General features: G+C 42.0%; 1 protein-coding gene across 23 annotated transcripts in view; it reads left to right on the top strand.

Annotated features, from left to right (window-relative positions):
- Ptprt (protein tyrosine phosphatase receptor type T) overlaps nt 1-27,919 on the top strand; it is a 1,176,099-nt gene that overhangs the window by 511,933 nt on the left and 636,247 nt on the right. For all 23 annotated transcript variants that reach the window (XR_004119009.1, XR_004119008.1, XM_031372635.1 and 20 more), the window contains exon 7: nt 15,603-15,896. Coding sequence is in view for 21 of the 23 variants with exons in the window: in XM_031372635.1 (XP_031228495.1) it covers nt 15,603-15,896 (294 nt within the window). In the remaining 2 variants the exon portion in view is untranslated. The remainder of the gene's footprint in view (nt 1-15,602; nt 15,897-27,919) is intronic.

Genomic DNA, 27,919 nt, shown 5'->3' with positions numbered 1-27,919 from the left:
GGATTTTGTAATCTTGCTATGTTCTGATGATTAGTGGTTTGAATATTCTTGGTTCAGTGAATGACACTATTTGGAGGTATGGCCTTGTTGAGAATAGGTGTGTCCTTGTTGGAGGAAGTGTGTCACAGTGGAGGTGAGCTTTGAGATCCTCCTAGTCACTTGGGAGACAGTTTGCTCCTTGCTTCCTTTGGATGAAGATATAGAACTCTCAACTCCTTCAGCACCATGCCTGCCTGCCTGGATGCTACTGTGCTTCCTGCCATGATGATAATGGACTGAAGCACTGAACCTGTAAGCCAGCCCCAATTAAATGTCCTTCATAAGAGTTGCCTTGGTCATGGTGTCTCTTCACAGCAATGGAAACCCTAACTATGACAGTGTCACTATGGGCTCCTCTAAGAGATAGGAAACTCACCACACTGTCTCACTACTTACAAGAGCCAGCAAACTAAGATATCCACTCTCGTCCTTCCTTGGGTGAAGGTTGTTCCTGGAAGTATGATATCTAGGCTTGGCATATCTGTCTGCCTTTTCATGGTCCCCTCACAATCCCGTGACAACACTATCTGAGAGGGAACCCAGGTTCTAGAGGTAGGATATCTCTAGTGTATGGAGGTGCCAAGCGCTAAGGAATCTGGCTGGGTACCACCAATATCTACTCCATATGGCTGAAAATTGTAGAGCTGGGATTCAAAGTGATTTAATTCTGATTATAGCTTAAACAGCCAAAATAAGAGATATTCAAATGTCTTACAGTTTGGTTATAAAATACTCCACTCCAAGACTCATATTTAGAACACTTGTTCCAAAACTGGTGGCACTATTTAGAGAGGCCATGCTGCGTTTAGTAGGTATGCTTAGCAGGCAGAAGTGGGTTGGCCTCTGAAGGTTATACCCTGCTCCCAGTTCCTACTGTTTTGTTTGCTTCCTGATCTACTGTCGTGTGAACAACCTCCACTATCTAGTCATGCTTTCAGGAACTGAACTGAGCTTCTGTGCTATGCCTTCCTCACCATGACAGATTGTGACCCTCTGACTCATGAGGGTAATAACTCTTCCTTCTTCAGGTATTCTGTCAGGTGTCGTGGTCACAACTGTGCAAAAGTGTAGCTGATGCACATAATGATGGAAATTCAAGTTTAGGGAGATCATAAGAAGAGATGGTATAGAATCCTAAGACAGCTCCAATCCTCAGATATGTAAAGACTACCACACTGGGGAACAGGAAGATTCAGGAGTGCCTATATTATATATACCCTTTAGGACCTGAAGTCTCAGGACAAAGTAGCTTCATTAGTGTTCTGAACACCTTACAATATGGTGAAATAGAACCTTCCTCTGATAATCTATATAAAGATGTAGAAATTCTGCAATAGACAGGTAACCCAAAGGTGCCCAGGAGGAACCTCCCTGATGTAGCTGTAGAATTTGCTTTTAGTACACACACTAAGTCTTTATCTAGGCCAGTATAATCATCTTTGTCATAAGAGCTGAAACCTCATATTTGCCTCTTGCAGTGAGCTGAATGGTGTTTCCTTCAAAGTCTCATTCTTCCTGAAAACTCAGGTTGCTAATATATTTGAAAACAGATTGTTCTCAGTTATGATTTATATGAAAATGAGTCCATATGGAAGAGGAGAGAGTAGCCTATGCTGGTTGACTTTTGTCAACTTAATACAACATAGGTATATCTGGAAGGGGGAATCTTATTTGGAAAAAATGCCTCTATAAGAGGGGTCTTTAGTCAAGTCTGTAGGGCATTATTTTGATTGATGTTTGAGAGCCCATGAGGGACAAGCCAGTGCATAGCATTCCTGCATGAATTCCTCACTAGTTTTTGCCTCTAGGTTCCTGCCTTAAGTTCCTTCCCTGACTTCTCTTTTCAGTGGACTATAAGCAAAATAAACTTTCTTCTCTAAGATGCTTTTGGTCATGGTATTTTATCACAGCAATAGAAACCCTAACTATGACAGACATTGATCTAATATGAACTAAGTTTTCATATGAAGAGGGAAATTGAAGTAAAAATTCTAGCCACATAAAGGACAGCATAGAAAGACAGGGCAGAGGGAGGTAAGATGCATGTCCAAAACACAGAAGCTCAGGGACGGTTGACATGGCATGAAAGACTTGGAAAGGTGAGCAAGGAGTCTTTCCTAGAGACTCTCAAGAGAAAATGGTCCTGTTGACAACTTGATGACACATGTCTAGCTTTGGGAACTGCAGGTTGATAAATGACAGTTATTTCCAGCTGCTTCCTTTGTGCCCTATTGTTTCTGAAGGTCCTAGCAGATTAATATTCCCTGTCTCAAGATAAGTACCTTTACCTACATGGGAGCTGCATCGCTAGGGACTCGCGGGAAACAATGATACTTATGAATCTAGGGAAACTTACTAAATTAATACTATGTAATTTTGGTGCCTTTGCCTAAAACTGGTATAGTACATCTTTGGAGATCCTGTAAGATTAGGCTGAAACTAGTCTGCAGTCAAAATCACATCCTTATTTAGCACCATGACTTCCTGTACCCTGCATCCTGAGAATTCATCTTTAATCTTTTGCTTCTTCAGAAACCTTGTCTCAGGCTCTGCCTCTCAAAATCTGGACTAAGATAGCAGAAAGCACAGAGAACAAAGTGTAAGGGTGAGAGCATCCAGGAGGGCACTCCACAGGAGAGCTAAAATTTCAAGGACAAGAAAAGGTGAATTAGCTGGAGAAGGGGAAGAGGGATCGAGCAGAGAAAAGAGTACATGCACAAAGATGTCTTCTGCCATTTCTGTATCAACAGTGTATGAAGTTAAGAGGGCAAGGGTTTCTTAACGAACCTAGAGATCTAGAGAGAACTGTACTCTTAAGAGTTCAGGTGTGTGCTTTCTTAGTATTCCTGAGAGATGTCTCAGAAGTTAAGAAATATTCTCTTGCGAAGAACCCAGGTTAGGTCCCCAGCACCCCCATCAGGTAGTCTGGAACCACCTGCTCCAGGGGAATGAATGCTGCTGAACTCCAATAGGCACCTCCACTCACCTACTCAGAGACACACACAGAGGCACATGCATATGCTTAGACACATGCATGTGCATTCACTCACATAGTTAATGAAAATCTTTAAAAAACTTTTACTACTTGTAAGGTCCCTAGAATGTCTACTTCTTATTCCTAGACATCTTCAAACTGAGTTATGGATACATATTAGGGTCCTCTGTTTTAGGCAGGTGAAACAATAAGTTCCTATGGACTTTCTGTACCTATAACTCCATAACTATTGACTTCTGTTAATCTGGTGTTGGGGTAGTTCTGGATCTGACTTCTCTTCTTCACCATCTTCTACAGCCTGGACAGGTTCACCTGATCCTTTTCAACAGTGAAGATACTCATAGACTTGTCTGTAACCTTCTTTGGATGGGATCCTGGTTCCTTCTTGTAACTGTGACCAGCTGATCACCTTAAACCTTAGGTTTTCTGGTGCATTTATTTCACTTATAAAGTGGGAATTACATCATCATCTGGCTGAAAGATTTTAATGTTCAGAGCCTGGTGCTGGATGCATAGAAAGTCATCTGTGAACACACTCAACCTATATTCTTCACAACATATGAAGCTGAAACAGAAGTACATTTGCATAGTACACACAAAGAGATGGTTCAGTACTGGGGAAAGAGAAGCAGCAGCAGAACACTATTCACGTCACTACTACCTGTGTGGTATAGGCAGGTTATATTTTATGAAAACCAGAGCCTTGGTATCCATATAATGAGAGAATTTGAAAGTCAAGTCTCAACTCACAGTGGAAGCCTTTGGACAGGATTGGAAGTAGCCATATCTCTCACTGCAACTGAGATGTTGGTGGGAAATTTGCAACTGATGCAGCCATGTGTCTTGATTCCTGGTGCCTACATGTCTAGGCAGATGGGAGAAGATGAGTCACGGCAAAAGGACACACTCTGTGAAAGCATGAGATATAGAAAACTGTACTTATTTAAACTTGCATCTTTACAGTAGCCAGCCAGTGCAGGTTTATTAGAAATTATCTGCCCAAGATGGGGGAGGGGGAGGGGATGGGGAAAATACCTATTTCTTTACAGCTATAAAAAGAGAGCATCAAACACCGACATTTTGGCGTTAGTAGTTTGTTTTGTTTTGTCTGAATTAGCTAACTGTACCTATAGATGTGTGTCTGAGAGAGACTTTTCCCAAAGCATTTGTGGTATCTAATGAAAGGGCTAACATTTTACCACAAGATGGCTTATTAGAAGCACCAGATAAAAATATACCTGAAAGGAAGGCCTCTCCTGAAACTGTGGGCTCTGTTTGGTCTAGTCTGTCTTAGAGTAGTTTTGTTTCTTTTTAAAACTTTTTTGAGAATTTCATACAATATACTTTGATTATATTCACCCTTAACTGCTCCCCCTAATGCCCCCCAGGCCCATCCCTGCCTCTCTACCCCACAATTTCATTTTCTCTTCCCCTCACCCTTTTAAAATATCCCATCAATTCTAGTAGATGCTGCCCATAGTACCTACAGAGTACTTACTCATGCTGCTCATGAGTAAGGAGCCATCCACTGGAGTGTGGTTCACCTACCGGCGGCCATACCCTTAAAGAAAACTGACTTGCTCCCAGACACTACCAGCTAGCCAGCTGTTCATAGCTTGTCAGTGAGGGCTGTGGATCGCCGAACCCCTTCCTCTCCTTTGCTAGGATGCTGAGTAGCTTGATCTTGTGTGCTATGGGTTCATGAGTGCTACAGTTCTGTCTGGTCCAGATCATACTGCTTGCCTCTGGTCTTCCCTTACCCCTGCTTCTTTTCTGTGATGGTCCCTGAGCATTGTGGAGGGAATGTGGGGATTTAGTTTTCTATTCTAGACTCTTCTCTTAGAGAGAAAGATCTTGTCCTCTCCTGGGGACTGCTTGCTGGCACATTCAAATGCCACATCCGAGAAACTCTGATACTGATCATCCTAAGGCAACACTGATCATCCCAAGATGCACTGGTGTAAACTGTCAAGTCATTTTTCTTTAAGGAACACAGTGCATGGCGCTTTTCCCATGTATGAGACTGCTCTTCCGTTGCATGTGCAAAAAGAACCTCTTTTCTGGCTGAAATTCTGGGCACATTTCTGAGGAGTACTCTGCTCTGTGTTGGTCATGCTATGATTGTATTAAAGCTTGGGAGGGAGGCCACTTAGGCAGGTGCCAGTCTCAGTTCTTTGAATAACTAGTTATTTGATATTCATCTTGATATCGCTTCTTCTTTTCAGAAAAAGAAAAAAAATGTATCTTTCCAGTTGTTACCCACAGAATCGATATGATAATAAAACCAAATAGCATTTTGACGTCCTAAGCACACTGGCAGGTGTCTATGACTGTCCAGTCTGTACACCTCTTAATGCTATCAAGAGTTGTTTTTATTATTTCTGTCTTCCCCATATCCTTGGGTTTCAGATTGAATGGACACATTGTGGTGATTGACATTTTTAAAAGGCGTTTTCTGTTTTGTTTTCAGTGAATAGCTGTGCTTCTTTTTCCTAAATACTTAGGATTTTTCTTTAGTTATATATTTTCCAAAACATGCCTCTGTGAACCTAAGATCAAGCCTTATGGTTGGCTCTGTCTGGATCCCTCTGTGTTCTTCACAGTCTGAAAACTGGAGACTTTGTTTAAAGTTTTCTTCATCTGTGTTTGTGAATACTGTTTTGTTCCAGTTTTTAATTTCTTCTTTTCTCGTGCATTACATTGGGACCACACTTTCCCCTCCCTCCACTCCTCCCAGTATCCTCCTGCCTGACCTCCTTTCTCCCCCAGATCCACTCCTCCTCTGTTTCCCTTCAGAAAAGGGAAGACCTCCGAAGCGATAGCAACAGAACATGACATCGCAAGCTACCAAACGACTAGGCACAAAGGGTCATATCAAGTTTGTTTGTTTGTTCCTTTGATAGATACCCACACACGGTTCTTTGCAACGCAGCTCCTGATGTCTGTGTCTCCATGTCACTATACTGACCTTCTCTTTAATGTAAATTTATTAACTACTTTCTTACCCACTTCAAACAAGATCTTTAAAAGTCTTCACTTTTAAACTAGGTAATTCACACCAGCCTAGAACCCACTATCCTCCTGCCTCAGCCTTCTGAGTACTGATATAAGTGTGTTTTACCACACCCAGCTAAGACATCAACTACTTATTCAACTGTGACCCTGTGCTGATTTGACTGGATCAAGAGATGCTCACAATATTAGTAAAGCACACCTCTGGATGCATTTGTGTGGGTGTTTCACATTTCTAGGGAGGTTTAACTACAGAGGGAGCCCTACACTGAAAGTGAGTGACATCATCTGTATTGGGTAGGGACCCATATAGGAAAACAAGACAAATGCAGTAATATTCCCTCTCCTCCCACCTTCTCTCTCCTTCCCCTCTCTCCTGCCTGCCCCCATATTGCCTTCTGGTTGTTAATATGGTAGGAGTACTTCTGCTTGCACATGGCCTCCCTGCCATGATAAAATATCCAGAATCCTGACCTAAAATAAATCTCTCCCCTTGAGTTCTTTTGCTTGGTGTTTTATCTTTGTGTCAAAAGTTCAAGATGAGGGACAAAGAATAATTCCAGTGTCACCTGTCGGTATGTTGTGGATCATCTGACTGTCCTTAGAGACTGCATGGGCTCCAACCAGGGTGAGCATGAGAAATCAGGCCCATTGCTGGCTCCGAAAAGCAGGGACGATCAGTGAATGCATGAGAAATCCCTGTGGTCTTACCTGGAAATTTTCAATATTTCTGCAATTTATGTCATGAAGCACTTTCTAGAGGTGAGAAAACCAAACCCACAAAGTTCAGGTGAACTGTTTAGAGACACACATATGACTAGTGAATGCAGGGCAAGAAAGACTTGAACTCTGGCTGCAGGCTAGTTCCCCTTCATCTTTTGGTCCTTAATACATTATTTTATGCAGCAGATTTGCCTAAGCATCAGTCCAATTACTTCAGTGACTTTGAGCATCTTTGCAGGTAGGTCAGTGGTCCATGCAACAAAAGTAGTTTTATAGCAGATTTGAAGAACAGAGAGGATACATGGCCCAGTGAAGGCTGGTGTGAATAGCATATGTAAAAGTATGAAAGGCATGTAGTACAACAACTTGTCTCCATAGGTACACATGTGTACATCCTCTTAGACCTATGAAGCGGTACCTCAAAGACCATATGACCAGTAAATCGAAGTTAAATGAGAGCTCTGGTAGAATAAAGAAGGCAATGGCATATGCTGGAGGCCATGTTATCCCTACCTGAACCATATCACAGTTCCCTGTACTTCTTAGTGACATCCAGTTTTCTTCAGAACATTTGATTTTGGTCCGAAGCAGACAATGCATATACACACCGATCCATCTTCAGCTATTTGAAGCACTTTTGCTCTCTGTAGGAATTTCTGGGAGTCAAACTGTTACAAGTGCTCACAGCAGGGAAATGAAAGACAGAATTGGTCTGAAGATTGCTGCCTGAGGATGAGGCTGAATTATATTAAGGGGGTCACAACACCATCTACACACTGAAGGAGAGCTTTGGCATCTCGAGGGCAGCGGTAGCCCAGGGTTTGTGGGTGGCTCACAACATCTTTTTCCTCAGTAGGCTTTGATGTCTAACCAGAGGGGACCAGTGCCATTTTCCAAGTCAGATTACAGCTCCCTAACAGCAGGCTTTTCTCCCCCTTGATCTGATTTCAAACTTTATGGGCAGAGATGCCATCATGTGTCAATCACTTGTCTTTGCATAGAGGATGCTGGGGATCAGAGAGGGGTTGATTGTGTTATACATGGGAAAGCTCCTGGATGGGAGCTTACTGGGTCTGAGCAGCTGAGCACTAGGGAATGTGTTAGAGATTCAAGATCTGGCAGTAAGGGTAGAATTGCTTGGAGACAAATGACACAGGGTTGGAAACTCACCTCTTTTTAATAGTAATTTCTTATTTTTAATTATATATGTGTGTATGTGCCAAAGTGTGTTTACGTGCACATGAGTTCAGAAGCCTTTAGAACCTAGAGTTGTCAGATTCCTGGAGCTGAAGTTACAAATGATTGCAAGCTCCCCACCATGGGTGCTGAGCATTGAGTTCAGGTTCTCTGAAATAGCAGTATATATTCTTAAATGCTGTGCTTTACCTCCTATAAACCTCTTGAGCTTACTTCCAAATAAATTTAGCAACGTGTCTCCCTGTAAACATTCTTTCTCCTTTATTGACCAGGAATAGTAGTATTTTTGTTTGTTTGTTTGTCTTTTTGTGTGTGTGATTTATAAAGGTATTCATCTCTGTGTGTGTTTATCTATGTGGAATTCAGAAGACAACTCGAGGCATCTGTTTCCCCCTCCACCTTGTTGATACGGGTTCTCTTTTGATCCTGCATTGTCACATCCTACATTCTACAGGCTAGCCCAAGAACATCCAAGTGATTCTCCTGTGTCTGTCTCCCATCTTGCTACAGGCATTCAGGGATTACAGAACTGAGATGTGATATTTGGCGTTTTAACACGAATTCAGTAAATTGAACTCAAGTCATCAGGCTGGTGCTTTCAGAACTTTGACTGGATGAGTCAACTAGTCATCCCAGCTTTTTGTAATGTTTAAAGACACCATTTCCATACGGAAAGGTGGCTGTATTTTAAAGTCTATTTTGATAAGTGTTACTGTGCTGGTTAGCAGTTTGCCAACTTGACACAAGCTAGGGTCATATAGGAAGAGAGATCCTCAACTGAGAGCATGCCTCCATCAGATTGGTCTGTCGACTTGTCTCTGGGGCATGTTCTTGGCTAATGATTGGTGTGGGAGGGCCCAGCCCACTGTGGGCAGTACCATTTCTGTGCAGATGGTCCTGGGTTCTATGAAAAGAACAGGCAGAGTGGGCCACTGGGAGCAAGCCAGGAAGCAGTGTCCCTTCATTGTTCCTTCCTTGAGCTTTTGCTTTGATGCCTTCAGTGATGGTCTGGACCTTTCAAGGTGAAATCCCTTTTTTCTTCCCCAAGTTTCTTTCAGTCATGGTCTTTATCACAGCAATAGAAAGCAAAGTAGGACAGTTATGTAACCCTATTCATAAGGCAGAGACAAATTCCAAACTCCAGAGGTTTTCTTTGTGACCCCTTCCAGCCAGTCAGCCCACTAGAGGGAATAATATTCTCATTTCCAGTATTTAATTGTCTGAATCAACACATAGAACACTCCAGCATCTTAACAGTATTTATAGAATGAGGGCTTGGAATACTCAGCTTTAGTTGTTGACTGGACTAACTTTGGGTAATGCGTACTCAAGCAATACAGATTTAAGGGACCCCTCAGGAATGTTTGCCCTTAACAGTCCTCTCCCTTGAACTCCTCCTGGAAGACCTTACCTGATCAATAGGCTGCCATTCACAGGCTGTCCCCCTGCAGTATGACCCACACCACAGTTTGTCATTGCTGCTTCTCTCAGCTACGATATTCTCTGATTCCATGGCACAGCGTCATGTTTATCTTCACCATTGGATTCCATGTACAGGGTGCTTCAACTGATAGTGAGATGCATACACAGGTCTATAGAAGTGTGGGATTTCTCTCACAGGGAATTTCTACCTGCCAAGTTGTTCATCTCAGGACCTTATTCGAGTCCTTGGTGGGAAGAGATGTGGATCTGAAAACTTTTTTTTTCTTTTTTAGTAATGGAGTTTCATGCATCTCAAATTGATCTTGAACTCATTATGTATCTAAAGATGACCTTAAACTTCTGGCCCTTTTGACTCTACTTCTTGAGTATATAGGTGTGGGCCATTACATCCAGTATCTAATAGAGTGTTGGGACTTGAAGTCTGGGCTCTGTGATAGATAAACATGCAACAACTGAGCTACATCTCTAGCCCTGGAAACATGCATTTGTAGAAGTTTGCATTCTGTGTCATAGATCAACCTCATGTCTTTGTGCTCTAGATATGAGTGTGCTGAGTGCATCATTTTCATGGGACCTAGACATTTACTCATCCTTGTTCTATGGAAACCTTTGCACACTTGTTTTCACCCATAGGTTGAGAACCTGGGAAACTAGAAATGTTAAAATGTAATTCCAATTCTGGTTATGTTCCCAGCTCCTGTCCCTGCAACATTGGGTAGTCTAGAGTGTCATCAAAGTGTAAGATATGGGCATGTGGTTGGTCAGTAGATTCTCTGATATTTCCTCTGTTTTCAATGCATAGACTCATACATGGGCTTTGGAAGATTTTTTTTTTCATTTATTTTTGTTACTGTGGCAAAAATAGTTGATAAAAGAACTGATGGGTGGGAAGGTTTACTTTGCCTTTTGTTTAGGAGCTTGCTGTCAATCAGAACAAGAAAGACATGGTGGAACATGAGGCAGTTGGTCACGTTGCATCTGTCCTCAGGGAATAGAGGCATGTGAATTCTGCTGCTGCTTAGCCACTTTACTCCCCCTACCCTTCTTAATAAGCCCCAGGACCCCATCCCATGGCACAATGTCACTCACATTCAGGGTAGGTCTTCCCTCAGCCAAACCTCTCTGGAAACCTCCAGATAGATATGTCCAGAAGTATGTCTCATCTCCCGTGTGACTCTAAATCCAGTTAAGTTACTGAGGGAAATTAACTATAACAGAAGGATTCACAAATTTCTGAAATAGTGCATAGGACTCTGGGCAGTGCACTTTTCCACATTTCACTGAAGAATACCTGTTTCTTATTGGAGGTTTAGGGTCTCTATATTACTCAAAATTAAACACCCCAGGTATACTCATTTTTAATGACACTCCTGCTTAATTCCATAAATGTCTAAATTATAAAATGAGGAAGGGAGAGGTAAGATTCTGGAGCTGGACCTGCCCCATTTTTGTTTAAATATATCTTTAGTGCCCTCTGAAACGCACTGCTCCTCTGGATGTCTCTGAGATCTTAGGATGGCTACAGCTGAGCTCGACTGGATGTCCATGTGCATCTCTTGCTTGGTCTACAGCTGAGCTCAACTGGATGTCCATGTGCATCTCGTGCTTGGTCTTGCTGGGGAGTTCATCTTAGATATAGAATAGACTTGTGATAAGAATCAATGCAAATGTTCTATTCATTTAAAATGATATATTGTTTGTTAACAAGAAAGTCCGGTTCCTCATCCCTGCTTCTTTCTCCCTTTACCACTTGGATATATGCCTTCTAAATAATACCAGTTTTAAACCAGCATATCACAAAAAAGAGGAAAATAAAAATATAAAAAACTAAAAGCAATTATCTAATGCTTTAAGGTACTTAAATACCGGGAAACACTATGCTGAACTTACCTGATGTACTTTTGAGGAGAAAGAGAGATGGTCTAGACTCACATGAACTTGTGAACCTGTCATTTGAGATGGGGACATTTATACCCTCAAGAAGATGTTTGTTATTGTACTTCCACCTACCATTAGAAATACATGAAAAGAGAGTAAATGTTTGGAAAGATTAATACTGTATTTTCTTTCTGGTGGTCAGAAATTGAAAACTGCTAATGCCTGAAATAGGAGAGCAGTAAACCATGGGAGAAAGTCAATGGAAGAGCTTAATGCAGCCACTGCTCAGCCCCCACAGCATCGGAGTGGGTTGCTCTTCATCCTGTCCAGAGCCGGTCTGTGAATAATTATATTAAGGAATTAGGCAGAGTCATCACGGAGCTACAGAATATCACCCTTGAGGCCTCATTGGAGACTGATGGGAGCTCCTGGGGGTTGCTAATGGCAGTCAGAGCCTCTATATATTTAAAATGCACAAAGGATGAGCCCAGAAATTATCTGCCTGCCAACTTAACTTCTCTACCTGGAACAAATTATCCCAAAATCAATTTGCAAACACCTTTGAGATAACAAGGTCTTGAGTAATAACCTCCATGGCTTTGTAAAGAAAAGCACCTAGCTTGACTAATCTGCTTAATTCCTTTTCTCTGACCAAATGGCAAGCAATAATAGAGGCAATCTGAAGTTGTCCCTCAAGATGAGCTCCGAGCCACACTGAGACTGTATTGTCCACCCCTGTTTCATAGGAGATTATTCTGCTTCTGGAAAGCCTTTTAATGCTAGGTAATTAATTAAAAGAGAAAAAAAAAACACAGAATGAGCCCTCTATCCCAAAATCTACCCACCTGAGTCCCATACTAAACTCAGGCCTTCATTTGTTCATCTAAGAACCGAGAGACTCTCCATGGTAAAGAGTGCTTAAATAAATCTGCATCTGACTTCTCATCCCTTCAAGGACTTGTTTATTCCCCTTAGCAGATAACCCCATTCCTGGCCTTTGTTCATGAAATACTCCCAGACCTATAGATTTGCATAGAGATGTCTGTGGCAGAATTATTTACCGTAGAGGAACTTAGAACAGCCCAAGTGTCCAGCAACGGGAGAGTAATTAGGATGATAACTTGGTAATTATTTAGTAACTAGAAAAGACAGTAAACCCCTGTATCCCATAACTGAATCTTCGAGGATGCGTAACGTGAGGGAAGCAAAGCACGTCTACATCTGCCCTGTGTGTCACTGCAACTGGAGGAAACGACTTAAGTATATGAGTAAGAACTGGATTGGGATCTGCAAAAGTGTCCAAGGCTGTTGCGTTGGCTGCTAAGAAAGGACATGCTTTTCCTTTCCTTCTGTGACTATTGTTCCACTTCTGTGTTTGTCACAAATAAAAATGATGAACAGACGAAGTTTGTTTTAAAAAAACAGAAACAAAAACCAAAAATGGGGGTGGAGGTGCTGGAGAGATTTCAGTGGTTAAGAGTCCTTCTTGTTCTTGTGGAAAGCAAGTGTTTGGTTCTCAATGCCCACATCAGGTAGCCCACTGCTACCTGTAACTCCAAGCCTAGGAGGATCAATAGTCTCTTCTGGACTTTTCAGGCACCTACACACACATGTAAATATTTACACACTTATGTACAATAAAAATTAAATAAGTCCTTTGGATCATGGGTTGCATCTCAGAGTCTACATCCCTGAAAAAAGTGACTCTCACTCTGCCTGTGCATATCTCGCTCCTCAGAGAGGGGTGGTACGTTCCCTATCCATGATGGGGTTCTGGTTGATCTTGTAGAAGTTGTGTAGAAATACTATGCATGTATGAATATTAAATACAATGTTTAAAGTTTAAAAGATTTATTCATTTTATTTTATGTGTATGAAAGTTTAACCTGAGTGTGTGTTTGTGTAGCACCTGTGTGCCTGGTATCTATGGATATTAGAAAAAGGTGTTAAACCCTGGAACTGGAGTTATAGATGGTAATGAGCCACCATGGGGATGATGGGACTGGATCTCAGGTCCTCTTAAAGAACAAACAAATGGTGCTATCCACTGAGCTATCTCTCTGCCTCCAAATAAAATATTTTTCAGAAACTAAAATATTATCAGAAACAAATGGCTACTTGGTAAAGTATGGTGAAGCATACCCATAGTCCCTAAATTTGGATTGACAAGGCAAGAGAATCTGGCATTTGAGGCCAGCCTGACCTACCTATGGAGACCCTGCATGGAGTTTGTGGATTTCATTCTACTTCACTATGCTGTGAGTCTGGCTAGGTCTGTTTGGTTAAGTATATATTGCTTAAGGAAGGTGCCACACAGATCAGTTAACTTGGTATGACCTTTCCTTTGGCTCTTGATTCTTGCTGGGCTCCTGCTGGCCAAGGATGCTCTCTGCTGGCAAGAACCTGTCAGGGTGAGGGAGAAGCTGAATGATTGTTGCAGCATCTTTTTCCTATCTGTATTTATATCATCATCCACAGGGGATTTCTGCTAATAGTGAGTGGGATCTGCAGGGGAACCAACCAGAAGCCTCCTCCCTGAGAATGAGTTCTCAGAGCATCCAGAGGTTCTGTGCAAGACACCCCAATAGAAAAGCAATCAGTTGTTTCACCTAGCTACCTACCATGACAGTTACCAGTATGGCAGGATGTGAGGCAATGGTGTCAATGAAATCTTGGGATTAATCATCAGCTATCTGATTGGACTTAAGGCTCCTTAATGGGGGGGAGGGGAGTTATGACTAGTATTATAAACCTATCCAGCTACCCAAGGCTAGTGAGATTATGGACTCCAGAGGACAATCTACTACAGTTGTATTTCTATACCAATATCATGCTTAACTATATCCTACACTTAGCTTTATGTCCATAGGCATGTGCTACTCTCACACCCAACCAAAGAGAATTCTTTTTGCAGTAGATGGAGCTGAACGGTTACTATTGCTGTGATGAGACACCATGATCAAAGCAACCTGTGGTGAAAGGGCTTATTTGGCTTATACTTCCGCATTGTAGCTCATCACTGAAGAAAGTCAGGACGGGAACTCAAACAAGGCAGGAACCTGTAGGCAGGAGCTAATGCAGAGACCACAGAGGGGTGCTGCTTAGTGGCTTGCTCTCATGGCTTACTCAGTCTGCTTTCTTATAGAACTCAGGACCACCACCATTCCAGGATTGGCCTTGCCCACACTGGATGGAGCCCTCCCATCGTAAACACTAATTAAGTAAATGTCATACAGGCTTGTCTGCAGCCTGGTTTTATGGAGGCATTTTCTTTTTCTTTTCTCTCTCTCTCTCTCTCTTTTTTTTTTTTTCAAAACAGGGTTTCTCTGTGTAGCTCTGGCTGTCCTAGAACTCACTCTGTAGATCAGGCTAGCCTCAAACTCAGAAATCTGCCTGCCTCTGCCTCCCAAGTGCTGGGATTAAAGGAGTGCACCACCACTGTCAGGCCTGGAGGCATTTTCTTAATTGAGGATTTCTCCTTTCCAAAGACTCTAGCTTGTGTCAAGCTGACATAAAGCAAACCAGCATACCCACAATTGGCAAAATTCAGAAAGCAATGCAACCCTATTGGTACACCTATCTATAACATGACCCTACAACTAAGACTCAGAATAGAACTTGGAAGAGGAGGTGAAAGATGGTAAGAGCCACAAGTTGAGGTCATATGGTATGAGATGATATCTTCTCTATATGAGATAGCTGTACCCATGAAATTTCAATAGCATGGTTCCTAAACAAGACCCACATAATGGCAACACCAGAGTAGATGAGAAAAATCTTACAAGGCTCCATACCTAAATAAAGAGCTACATGCCAGGTGGTGGTGGCACACGCCTTTAATCCTAGCACTTGGGAGGCAGAGGCAGGCAGATTTCTGAGTTCGAGGCCAGCCTGGTCTACAGAGTGAGTTCCAGGACAGCCAGGGCTCCACAGAGAAACCCTGTCTCGAAACAAACAAACAAACAAACAAAAAAACAAAACAAACAACAACAACAAAAAAGAGCTACAAGCAGGCACTAAGTGGCTGCTGAGAGAGGATCAGCACCTGACAGGTAATGAAGGCGCAACCAGCCTTCCCTAAACACATATTCACATAAGTAACACTAAATGGTAACATACACACACACACACACACACACACACACACACACACACGCATTCATGCACGCATGCATATGAATGTGTCACATACTTCACATGGAGGTCAGGGACAACTTTCAGGAGTCACTTCTTCCTTTCACTATGTAGGTCCTACGGATCCATCTCAAGGTGTCACTTAAGACTGAAATTCCTTTGCTTGTCTGCTTTCTTTCAGAGCCTCCCACACCTATTGCTCCCCCAGAACTACTGGCTGTGGGGGCCACCTACCTGTGGATTAAACCAAACGCCAACTCCATTATTGGAGACGGCCCCATCATTCTGAAGGAGGTAGAATATCGCACGACCACAGGCACCTGGGCTGAGACCCACATCGTGGACTCTCCCAACTACAAGCTCTGGCATCTGGACCCTGATGTGGAGTATGAGATCCGGGTGCTGCTCACACGACCAGGCGAGGGGGGCACAGGACCACCAGGACCTCCCCTCACTACCAGGACCAAGTGTGCCGGTAAGGATAACTCCAGATGCTGTTCGTCTGACTGGCCCTCCTCTTGCCTTTTGGGCACAGGTCATTCCTAGTTTTTCTGGTGTAAATCTGCTTCCTTTTATGGAAAGACAATTAAGGGTTTGCTCAAACTTGAGAGACACTATCATCTCTGGCTATGATTCTAAGAACCTTCTACCTTTGGTCGGTTCATGGAGATGCTCATCATGTTGACAGTATTTCTGATGGAACATTGGCTATATCATGAATCCTGGTGCCATTTGCATGTCTGTGAGGGGGTCTTAGTTTGGTGTCACTGAGGGATTTTGCCTCTGACTGTCTCCCCCAAATCTCCATATAAACTACCTCCCTGCAGGCTTCTGGTTCCGTTTGTGTATCTAATATGTATAGTTTGTTTGGCCAAGAACCAAAACAAAACTGGTCATTGCCCTGGTGGTTCCTGGTTCTAGTTTTGTCTCTTAGGAGATCCTACTTCCTGCCATTTCTTTACAGCTCCCTGGTGCTGACAGTGTCTCAGAGTTGATTCTGAAATTGTCTTGGTCCCTGAGAACTACACAACTCCAAATACTCTAGGGGATGCTGGCTTCTGCATAAGAGTCTGACTTGGCACTAGGAAATCTCTGGATTCTCCTTTAACTGAGGGTTTCTGGCTCCAGTACTTTCCCAGCTGTTCTCAGTTAAGAGCTGCTGGCTATGGGTGTGACTAGGGGGGTTCTCTGTGTACAACTGCAAGATACCCAGAGGGAGAGAGACAGTATTTTCTAACTTTATACAAAGCTTGCTGAATTGGCCAGAGGTACAGTCAGGTTCTGGGCTTGGGTTTTGGGTTCCAGAGCTACGGCTCTTTTCTTACTCCATGATGAATGGAGAGGTGTGTGCTGCTGAGAACCTGAGCTTGGGGCTGTTGTGCTGCTTCGGTATGGGGCTTAGTGAAGCATCCAGCACAGACTTCTGAGGGAAATGCACCAAAGATGCTTCTGAGGAGGAAGTGAAAAATCTGTAAGTGCAGCAACAACTGAGCATGTTGCATCGGGCCTGTTATAATTTGACAGCTGTGTCCCTAAACTTGTTGGCCTTTGGTGTATTGTGCAATAAAGAGTACATGGCTTAGGAAGAGTGACACATAAGCATGAGAGCACAATTCTAGACATCAAGTGGATCAGAACATTCAAAACACTATAATGTAGATAGCAAACACCTCAAACAGTTTGATATTTGCTTTTACAAATAGTGGTAGGGGTTTGCAGCCTGTGAGTAACTGGAAAGCAGGAAAAATCCATCTGAAATAGATGGGAAGGAACTACCAGGTACAAATGGGTGTGTCTTACAACAGTGTTCGTGAACTGAGAAATTGGTCAGGTGCTCTGTGTGTGTGTGTGTGTGTGTGTGTGTGTGTGTGTGTGTGTGTGTGTATTTCTGTGTGACTTAGGTTTTTCATTTCACTTCTGTCTTTGGTAAGCACAACCACAGATGAGCAGATGTAGCATTTGCTCTGTGCTTACATTGCTCCCTCATAGATCAATTGTTTTGGAGCAAACCTTAGTTTCCAGTTGTTTGTGAACCAATTTGAGTGGCAGACTAAAGTTCCCAGTGGCCAATCTTTGGTGATAGTGTAGAAGCCAAGGATCTCTAACAATTCATGGCTCAGACTTACTCTTTGGAAAGTTATTGAACAACTATGAACAGAGAGTCCATTTTTGCAGCGATTTCTTTAAACTGGTCTTTTGTAAAATTCCTCATTGAAACCTGATTACAAAGCTGACTGCTTTCAGAGGACATAAGGGTATGTGGGTAGTACCTTACTTCAGCTCTGCTCTGTAATAGCCATCCATAAAAATAATTGATTTGAACCTGTTGACGAGATTTCCCTTTTTTCCACAAGGTAAATGTAAGGGTTTGGAGGGGTTCTGATCTTTAGAAATGATATTCAAAGCACTTTCAGAGCCCCTGTGGACTTATTTGCTCATGATCATATAATGCAGTTAGAAATTCAATTGTGAGATGATCATCTCAATAAAAATTTATCACCTATTGCAAACAGTTGCCACGACTGTGTAAAGGACTTTACATGTGACAGACACAGTGGTCTGACTATCACTATAAAAATTATGAGTTGAAATGTTTGTGGTGTTGTAGTTCCTGAAATGTTGGTGTTTAAGTAAGTTAGGTTTAAATTTCAAATAGCCTACATTCTACAAAATGTGTCATAAAGAAAATAATCTTTTTTGCCATCATCACTGATGGTAGAATGTTCTTTGCTTCATAATTAATTTTTCAGAGAATCCAGGGCTGATATCCATTTGTGGATGCTCTTTATTACCGTTGGTATTTGGAGTTTTCTCCCCTCTCCCTATTCTATTATTAATCACGCTGGAAATGTACTCATTATTTTGCAAAACAGAAAATGAGGGTGTGCAGAGTGTGGAAAGTATAATTTCTGCCCAGAGGAATCTACAGACTTGGTAGATATTCTAGAATTTAAAAAAAAAAAAATGGGTAAGATATAAAAATGAAGTTTGGGTGTTGAAATAGCGTGCTTTGTGAGGATAGAGTGAGCAATGTCCATAGAGGCTTCTAGAGCAGTGTTTCTCAGTGTGGGGTTTCTGGACCAGTAGCATCACTATTGCTAGAGATTGGGAGACACTTTTGTCACCTTAGTTCTTATGTTGAACCCTAGGTCTCCATAGGATCGTGTAGGAGATGAAGCCTTTGGGGTAACTTGGTAATAGGTACATTTGCACCATTCTGAAAAAGACCCCAGCATTCTCTCTTGCTCATTTACCATGTAAGAAAGGGCACAATGATAAGACTGGTATATGAGCCAGCAGTCAAGCCTTTCCCAGCACTGTAAAAACAAAAGTGCTGTTGTTTATAAATAACCCACTTGATGATATTGTACCACAGTAACCCAAAAGAATTAAGTTCTTAATTAGTTAAGAATTAAGTAGACCCAGTTCTTGTCTCTCCGTACCCAATGAATGAGAAAGTACAAGAGTGAGGACTAGCAATCAGAAGTCCTGACTCACATGGAGTCACATGTAAACATACAACTATGGCGCATTGGTTTGTCCTCTGGGAGTAGACCCACTGACTGTGTGACTTCACCATTAAGTCAGTTCTAAGAGGTAGACAAGGGGAATACTGAGACTCAGATAATTGGCTCAAGGCTATACAGTGTGTTAAGTGCTTAGAGCCAAGTCTCTTGACTCTCAGGAGCTCCCGCCACTGATTTGATGGGGTTTCTAGCCCTGGGTTGGGGGCGGTCCCCCTGCTCACAAGTGTCCTCTCAAGTATGGGGTTGGGTAGTAACTATGGAGATAAGTTAAAAATGAATGGCTGCATTTGTCCTTTATACCAAACATTTACTCTTTCTCTTCTGTGAGCCAAACTCCTCTCCAGTCAATGGTGAAAGAGGCTGGATTTGAAAGGATAAGACAGGTAGGGGAGAAGCTTAGCCATGGGTAAGCACAACTAAGCTCCAAAAAGACATCAGGGCAACCAAGTCAGTGAGGGTAAGTAGGGGTATATTCTTGTTCTACTGCGTATAGCAAGTCACTGACCTGATAGATCCTTGACATAGTAAGGCTAAGACTTACACTTGAGAGTGGAGCATTTAGGAATTTAGATGAAGAGTGTCCCAGACCAATAGAGAGTCAGAAGCTCAGAGCACACTTTTAGCTAGTTATACCATAGACAGATTTACAGGGAACTATAAATGTGGGGATGGGAGAAGGGGGTCTAAGGTGATATCTCCAGCTTGTGGTATAGGCAACTGAGACATGAGAGGGAGAACTGTATTCTGAGATGGGAAGTGCTGATGATGACTAAGGGAGTCAGTAGGATATGGTTAGGGGAAGATGAATAGCAGGCAATGGGGATATATTCATCCTGAGCTTAAGAAAATTGAGCTCTGTCCATGAGGACTCCCACAACTTCACCTGAACATTAGGGTAGAGGCCTCCTTAGCAATGATGAAATCAGTTTTTAATTCTCTCCAACTTCATGCTGTCCCCTTAAGATGCTTCATTCATTTTTAATTCATCATTTTGTTCCTTTATCTCATTTTAATCATTCATCATCCTCCCTGAGATAAAGGCCTAGGGGCAAAGACAATGATGTATATCAAAGTGTTTTGAAAAGCTCAAAATGCTCTTTAGATGCCTGTAATGAAACAAATCACTATCCGTCGATGGTGTTATGGATGTTATTATATCGTGAGTTGTTACATACAGACAAGAAGGCTGCCCTGTTCGTTTTCAGCACGAGCACCCATTGTGATTGTGGGTCATGCGCTCTTCTCTTTGTCCTCTCATGGGGAGTACCATTTCTGAACCTGATACTCACAGTCTGCATTCTGGGTAGCTTTCTTATCTAGAACATTGGGTGTTTTCTTTTAGCATATTCCACCCAGCAGTCATCTAAGTAAAGATGAGAGTTTAGGAATGCTGGACAATAGACGGCTCACTTTGAACCTTGCCTCTAAAGGGAAGGCTACACTATCCACCCAGACCATTTCCCTGATGAAGCAACTGAGCTGTTACTGTTTTCTCTACCTATCCAGTGACAGCTTATTTGCCACACAATTCATCTTGGGGTCACACACAGGAAAAATCCTATAGGTTCCAAGTGCAGGCAGTTAGCCACTATGGGACCTATCTGTAACTCCAGCATGCTGGAGGCTGTGGCAAGGAAGTCATCAGTTGAAGTCCAGCCTGGGCTATGTAGCAATACATATATATCAAAAAAGAAGAGAGAATAAAAAGAAAAAGTATGACTAGGAGGCAGGCTCCTGCATGAATCATTTGGAGTTTTTTATTTTTAAAGAACCCTGAAGACAATGGCACTGACGTATGTTACCCAGGTCATTAATTGGGAAAAACCAAGAGGTACCATATTGACTCAGCCTGGCTCTGCAGCTCTTCCGTAGGTATCAGTTTTAACAGCCTCACCACCAGTTTGCTGGTTTCCTGAAAGAACCATCTAGCACCACACAGAAAAGACTCTGCTACACTGTCACTCAAGGTCTGCTTCTACACAACATCCATATGGAGGCCTTAGTTTTGCTGTCTGCAAGTGTTTCTCATTATCTCAAAATCAGGGTGTTAGAACCCAAAGTTGTGTCTCTTCTACTTTTGAAATCTCTCCCCTCCCTTCTCAAACCCCAGCTTAAGCCAGACCCCAAGCCTCTCTTCACACCCCTGTAATAGGTTCGCCAATCCGTACAGTAAGCTGAATGATTGCACCACCCTGCCATGATTGCTGGTTCTGTAAATCAAAGACCCACTGCCTGAGAGCCCACTTCACCGTGGTCCAGCACAGTTCTAACTCTCCAAGTGGAAACTCCCTCCACCCACGTGTTCACAATTGCCTGCTCTGCAGCTGATTTGAAGGGCTCTCTTTCTCTTCCCTTCACCTGAGGGCTGATTGCCCGCTATATTTTATTTACATATTTATGGGTTTCTACTTGAAATGATATGTGTCTAGTTCTCTCTTTTCTCCAGAGGGATAAAATGGAAGAATTCAAATTGCTAAGCTCAATGAAGTGAGAGTAGTCATTAGAATTTAGTGAAAAGGATATGGGCCTCAGAGCCAAAGAGAATCTGGTTTCTATTTCAAGGGGGGGGCGTGGGGCATTTGCTAGCTGGATGACCAAGGATGTATTACCTCACCTCTCTGTGCCTCCACTTTTTTTCTTCCATTAAAGGGAGATTATATCACATCACCTTCCCCTCAGAGCTCCAATAAGGCCTGTGCCTAGCAGAGACACTTACAGAGCCTTCGATCGAATAGAATAGAATAAAATAGAATGGAATAGGACTTGGGAAGAGGGTTTTTAATCGTGGACTAATTTTGTTCCTTGTGCATGATGGATCGTACCATAAGAGCATTTCTCTAGTACTATGCTTAACATAGATGCTCTGATGTCTTTGGGGAAGCCTGGGATGCTTGTAGTTGTGCAGTTATCCATGGTCCTCTCTGAGTAGCTGTGATGGTACCCGATGGTGCGCATAGAGTGTGGAGGACGGGCATTGGTCTTTCCCTGGGTTCTGTCCAGAGGCCCAGGTAAGGTAGAGACATGTGTCATTTAGATGCTTTTAGATGCCTTTCTCTTCTAGAAGGTCAAGGAATGAGATCTTGCCAGTTTGGAAAGAAAGGGTGGGGTAGAGTCCTGAAATTCTACAGACAGCATCTTCAGGGGTCTCTTTTCTCAGGGAGGACATTAGGATCTGTGTAGAGGGTTCTTTCATTCTAGAGAATAATTCTGCATCAGAGCAGAGTGAGAAAGACAAAAAATACTTAAGTGTCTTAAAAAATAGGACAATTTCATCTCACTAGCCCCATGGGACCTTTTCTTTTTTCTTTTTTCTTTTTTTCACTGCTATAAGCTTTGCTGAACCATCTGTAATGTGATGGTGTGTGTTTGTCAGGGAGCAGATGTGGCATAATTTGGCTCAGGGCATTGAACTAACTTCCAAGTGAATGTTATTATGAATACAATCTCATCCTCACTGCTGCCCTGCTCTATAGTCTAGGTGAAATCATCCATAAATCTTAAAGGAACATGGCAAAGTTAGCCAATAAAAAAACAAAACAAAACAAAACAAAAACAAAAACAAAATACTCATCCCATCCAAAATGAAATAATACAATCAACAGATTTTCAAGATCAGTGGAGAAAACTTCAGACATGCCACAGCATTCTCAAAGGGACATTGCTGCCCATACACTGCAAATTCAGACTGGAGACAACTGCAGAAGATATATTATGGCCACCGTTTCCTCAGAAAGAAGGATTGATTATGTCATCCCTCTTTGTTTTTTCTAGTGTTCCTATACTACCCTCTTCACTTTTGTTATAGAACCATGGCCTGCTTTTCATCATTTCTAGAGCTTCCATGAGAACCAAAAGGTATCTTCTCTGGGGCCTGAGAGTTCTACCTTCTCTTCCTGCAGACCCCTCTCCTCTTCTACCATATACTGCCTTACAGCCTTCCTGCCTTGGCTTATGAAAGAGGTGGCTTGTAAGGTAAAGCCTTTTCTCTTAAAACCCACACTTCACAATCTCAGAGACTTTCTCCCCACCCTCCACTCCCACTGCATATTGTATAAAGAGAGTGTGATGTTCGAAGAGTGTGGTGAGGGTCCTGGGTACCTCTTTACAACCCCTGGAAAGCATGGCTAGAGGCATCTTGCTCTTCTCTTTAGAATGTCAGCTTTTTAACCTGTTTACTAGTGGTCATAAAGCAAATGCCAAAGCAGCAACAACAAAAGCATCATTCTGCATCCTCCTACATTTACACACTCCTGCCAGCCTATGCTCTCTAAGGGCTTGGAGCTTCCTAGAAGCTCAAGCGCAAGGAGAAGTTGACCAATGCTACTCCAATCTCTCTCAATCTTAAAGGTTCAGATCTGAGGAAAAACTGAGTCTCTCTCTCTCTCTCTCTCTCTCTCTCTCTCTCTCTCTCTCTCACACACACACACACACACACACACACACACACACACACACAATGGTAATGAGAGCTGTGGTTGTGTGAGTATGTTTGACCCATGGGAATTGACACTATTAGGAGGTTTGGCCTTGTTGGAGGAAATGTATCACTGTGTAGGTGGCCTTTGAAGGATCCTAGTACCTCAAAAGAGTCTTCTCTTGGCTATCTTTGAATCAAGATGTAAAACTCTCAGCTTCTTCTCCATCAGCATGCCTGCCTGGAAGCTGCCATGCTTCCCACCATGATGGCAATGGACTGAACCTCTGAAACTGTAAGCCAGCCCCAACTAAATGTTTGCCTTTATATGAATTTCCTTGGTCATGGTGTCTCTTCACAGCAGTAAAACCCTAAGACAAGAGCTAATGCTATTTATGTATCAAGGCAATTCAGTAAAAACAGCCCCTATCTATATTAAAATTGGGGTCAATCACTCCTGATGCTCTAAAAGCTTAAGATAATAAATGCAGCAGATGGATGATTAGTCTAAAGCAAGCAGTGACTGTCATCATGAATCTCTGATGTCTACAACTTGTATAGCATGAAGTTGGCAGTGGGTAGCTTGAAATTCTTGCCACAGCCTTCAAGGTAGGTGTAATTCCTTCTAGTGGCTATGAGACAGTTGGCATGACCAAGGTCACACACTTGCCCAAGTGGCACAGCCAGGAATTGAGCCTTTAATGTGTAGCGATGTTTTGGTTTCTTTCCTGCTGTTGTGGTCAAACACCTCCCAAATGCTGCAGGAGGGGCCAGTATAAGACTCTTGCTGCCAAGCTTCACACCTAAGTTCATTCCCTAGGGATCAAATGGTGGAAGGTGAGAATAGCAATTGTCACAAGTTGCCCTCTGGCTTGTGGATTGTGTGAACACAGAGAAAATAAATTAGTAAAATAAAAACAACAGCAACCTTTCAAAAGCAACCTAAGCAAAGGAAGACTTGTTTTGGCTTATGGTTCAAAGACACGGTCCATCATGGTGGAGAGGTTAATGCAACAGAAGCCTGGGAGTCACAGGTGTGTGTGTGTGTGTGTGTGTGTGTGTGTGTGTGTGTGTGTAAGCTGATGCCCAAGCCCCTTTGATTTGCTACAGTCAAGGATTCCCACAGTGACAATGGACCTAATTAACATGAACTTCACACATCAATTATCACAGGAGATATCCATATCCCCATCTCTCAAATGATTCTAGATCCTGTCAAATTAACAACTAAAACTAACAATCAGGAGCTGCAAAGCTGACTGTCTGATGTCGTCTCTGTAATTCAGTGTGATTACCAAAGCCTCATATACCATGACCAAGTGGGGGCTTCTAAAAGAATATGGTGAGATATCAGAAGAACTGCTGGTGGAACGTTTCTTTCTAGTGGTCAGAGAATAAAACCATATGATCCTCTCAGGAGAGGCTAGGAAGTAATTTGAGAGAAATTCACCCTTCATTACTGATCAGAATCCTTAGTGAGCTGGCAATGGGAAGGCGCTTTCTTATTTCAAGCGGAAAATGTTCTTATAGTCTCAAAGCCCAAGAGACTAAAGCAAACTTTAAAAAGAGGGAGAAAAAGCTAGTAGAAATACTAATGTATTTCAGTCTTGTAGTTGTACCAAGCAAATAAATAAAAATCAATAGATACATGCCAGTAATAAGTGATACAAAAATAAAATTAAATATATCATATTCCCAAACACAATTAAAATATAAATGCCCATGAATAAAGTAAGAATGGCTCAGAATCTGTATGAAAATACACACACCTCTGGAATTTTATTGAGGACGATTAAACAAGACTAGAATAAATGGAGCCATATATCATGCCACTGGATTAGCAAATTTAGTACTGTGAAGATATCATTGTTCCCAAATTAATTTATAGGTTTAATATAATTTGCAATCAAACTCCTAATGCGATTCTTTTTGGAACTTAACAAAGCAATTTAAAAATTGATCTGAAATAATAGCCAGAGGGGAGTAATCCAGACCACTTAGAAAACAATGGCGGGAGGAGGAGATTTCTCTGAGATAAAAATATTTATAATCACTATAGTAGTTAAAGCCCTCCAAAGGATACAACCTATGGAGAAACAGGGTTTAGAGATTTATCTGACTGTGTAAGTTCTTAATAAATTGCACATGTTTAATACATAGTACATAATATAAATAATTTGGGAAATCGAATTTTTGGCATATATCATGATATACTAAATAAATTACAGATAGATTAGGCACTTAAAATTATAGATAAAGGCAGTAAGTGAGAGAAAATAAAGGAATGTTCTTTTATTAGGCGGAGTCTCATTTCCTTAGAAGTAAGCAGAACCACCATCAAGACTGTGCTTTTAAAGTTCACTATTCAGGAAAAATGAAGGAGAAGGGACGCCTATGGGCCTATGGTGGGTACCGACGGTACTCACAAGTCAAATGGGTTAACAGGCTGCAGGACAAGCTGTGACAAAATGAGAACCAAGGGCAAATAATCTGCGGTCACTAAAATGTGATCGTGTTGATAGATAAACCGCTGAATGGCATAAACAGATCCATGCAATGAGAATGTCAAGGGGGCAAGGCTTGGGGATGCCTTAGTAGGTGAAGTGTCTACCATGCAAGAATGAGGGTTAGATTCCCAGAACCCATGTAAAGACCTAGAGTATTGACGCACATCTTCAATACCAGCACTGTGTAAGGTGGAAGAAGACAAACTCCTAGAGTTCATTGGCCAGCCAGCTTAGCTGAATCAGTTACTATCAAGTTCAGTGAGCCACTGTCTCAAATATTAAGGTAAAGAGCAATTGAGGAATATGCTTTATGTCAACCACTGTCCTACATACATGCATGGGCACACACACACACGCACAGAAACATCTGTATGCACCTCACGTGCACATACACAGATAAGAATGCTGAAATACCCAATAAAATGTCCAGTGTTGCAGTTAATTAAATGGTTATTTTACCTTTAATATTACAAGAGTCTGTGTTTTGATTAATAATAACCAGCACGGTGAAGAAATAGCAAAGTGAGCTCTTCTTTTTAACATTATTTTTCTCCATTAATTAATTAGTTTATGTATTCACTTTACATCCCCATCACAGATGCCCTCCCTCCTTGCCTCTTAGTCACACCCTCATAAACACCTTCCCTTCTAGACCTTCCCCTTCTATTCGGAAAGGGGAAGTTCCCTGTAGGTACCAACCCACCCTGGCACATCAAACAGGAGGTGGGCTGACTGGAGACATTGAGGAGAGTTCCCTAATTTTTTTCTAAAAAAAATAATCAGAACTCTCAGAAAGAGTTCTACATAGAGGCCATTGCTGCATTATTTATAAGGGCAGAAACTTGCAAATCATGTAAACAGAACCACAATAGAAAAATACTTAAATAATGTGTGGAACATGCACACAGTACAATTTTCTGCGAGACTGTACAAACCACATTCCCAATGACAGTATTCAAGATATAAGATGAAAAATCCAGCTTACAAAATTGCTCTTCTGGGAGACCCTGGTTTGGTTCCTGGCTTCTTTATGGTGGTTTACAACTGTCTGCAATTCTAGTCACAGGGGATTCAATGCTGGCCTCTTCTAATACCAAATATGCACATAGTTCACAGACACACATGCAGGCAAATCACCCATGCACATGAAAATAAATATGAATTTAAAAAACTATATATGTAAACACTGTCCCAATGAGGAGTAATTTACCTGAGAGAATTACGAAGTATAGAAGATACCCCGACTCAGTATCCTGCCAGAAATAAACCAGACCACAGGGTCTTCCATCATACCAGCCCAGGACTTTGATCCCTTCCTTTCAACTATAGTTTCCAGAAGAAGAACAAAAAGCCACATCTATGATGAAGACTTTTATAAGGTTTATTGACTGATTAGAAATGATTTTGGTTGTAGCATTGGAAAGTTTCAGAATTAGAGCCAATCTATGTTGAACTGTCTTTATTCCTCTTTATTGCCATTCAGTACCTATCTCGCTGTCTGTATCATCCTGTGACTCACATGAGACCTCTTGGGATGTACTAAGAGAACACTAGCTTCCACCAGCCACACTCAAATAGTGTCATTGGATAGCAACACAGACTTGTCCTTGAGATTTCCCCTCCTTGATAACCTGGCTACCTGGTCTCCCCACAGTTGTATTTAGAGAATGTCTTGATTATTTTACTTCATTTTGTGTTGTAAGTATAATAGCTTCAAGAAATGGTTCTGATGTTTGAGCACAATATTTGAGATAAACTTTATCTGTGTTCTGGAGTTCTGGTCACTCATATGTGGCACCAGAATGAATGATCTCTTCTTCCCTTTGAGTTGAAGGCTGTTTCTACGTGGACAGTTTTCCCCAGCTCTTATTAGGACTAAGCATAGATGGGGCCATCCTCCACTCACCCAGAGCTCCAGAAACACAGCACTTCTTCCTCAGCCCATGTCTTGGTGCTTGGTGGAACAAGCAAGAGTTTGCTTAGCAAGTGAATTCAACTCTTCCTGAGCCCGGAAAGTCAGCACACAGAGATTAGATTTTCATCTCCCATG

This window comes from Mastomys coucha, unplaced genomic scaffold (genome assembly GCF_008632895.1).
Source record: "Mastomys coucha isolate ucsf_1 unplaced genomic scaffold, UCSF_Mcou_1 pScaffold15, whole genome shotgun sequence".
Classification (NCBI taxonomy): Eukaryota; Metazoa; Chordata; class Mammalia; order Rodentia; family Muridae; genus Mastomys; species Mastomys coucha.
This window is presented reverse-complemented; position numbering and strand designations above follow the sequence as displayed.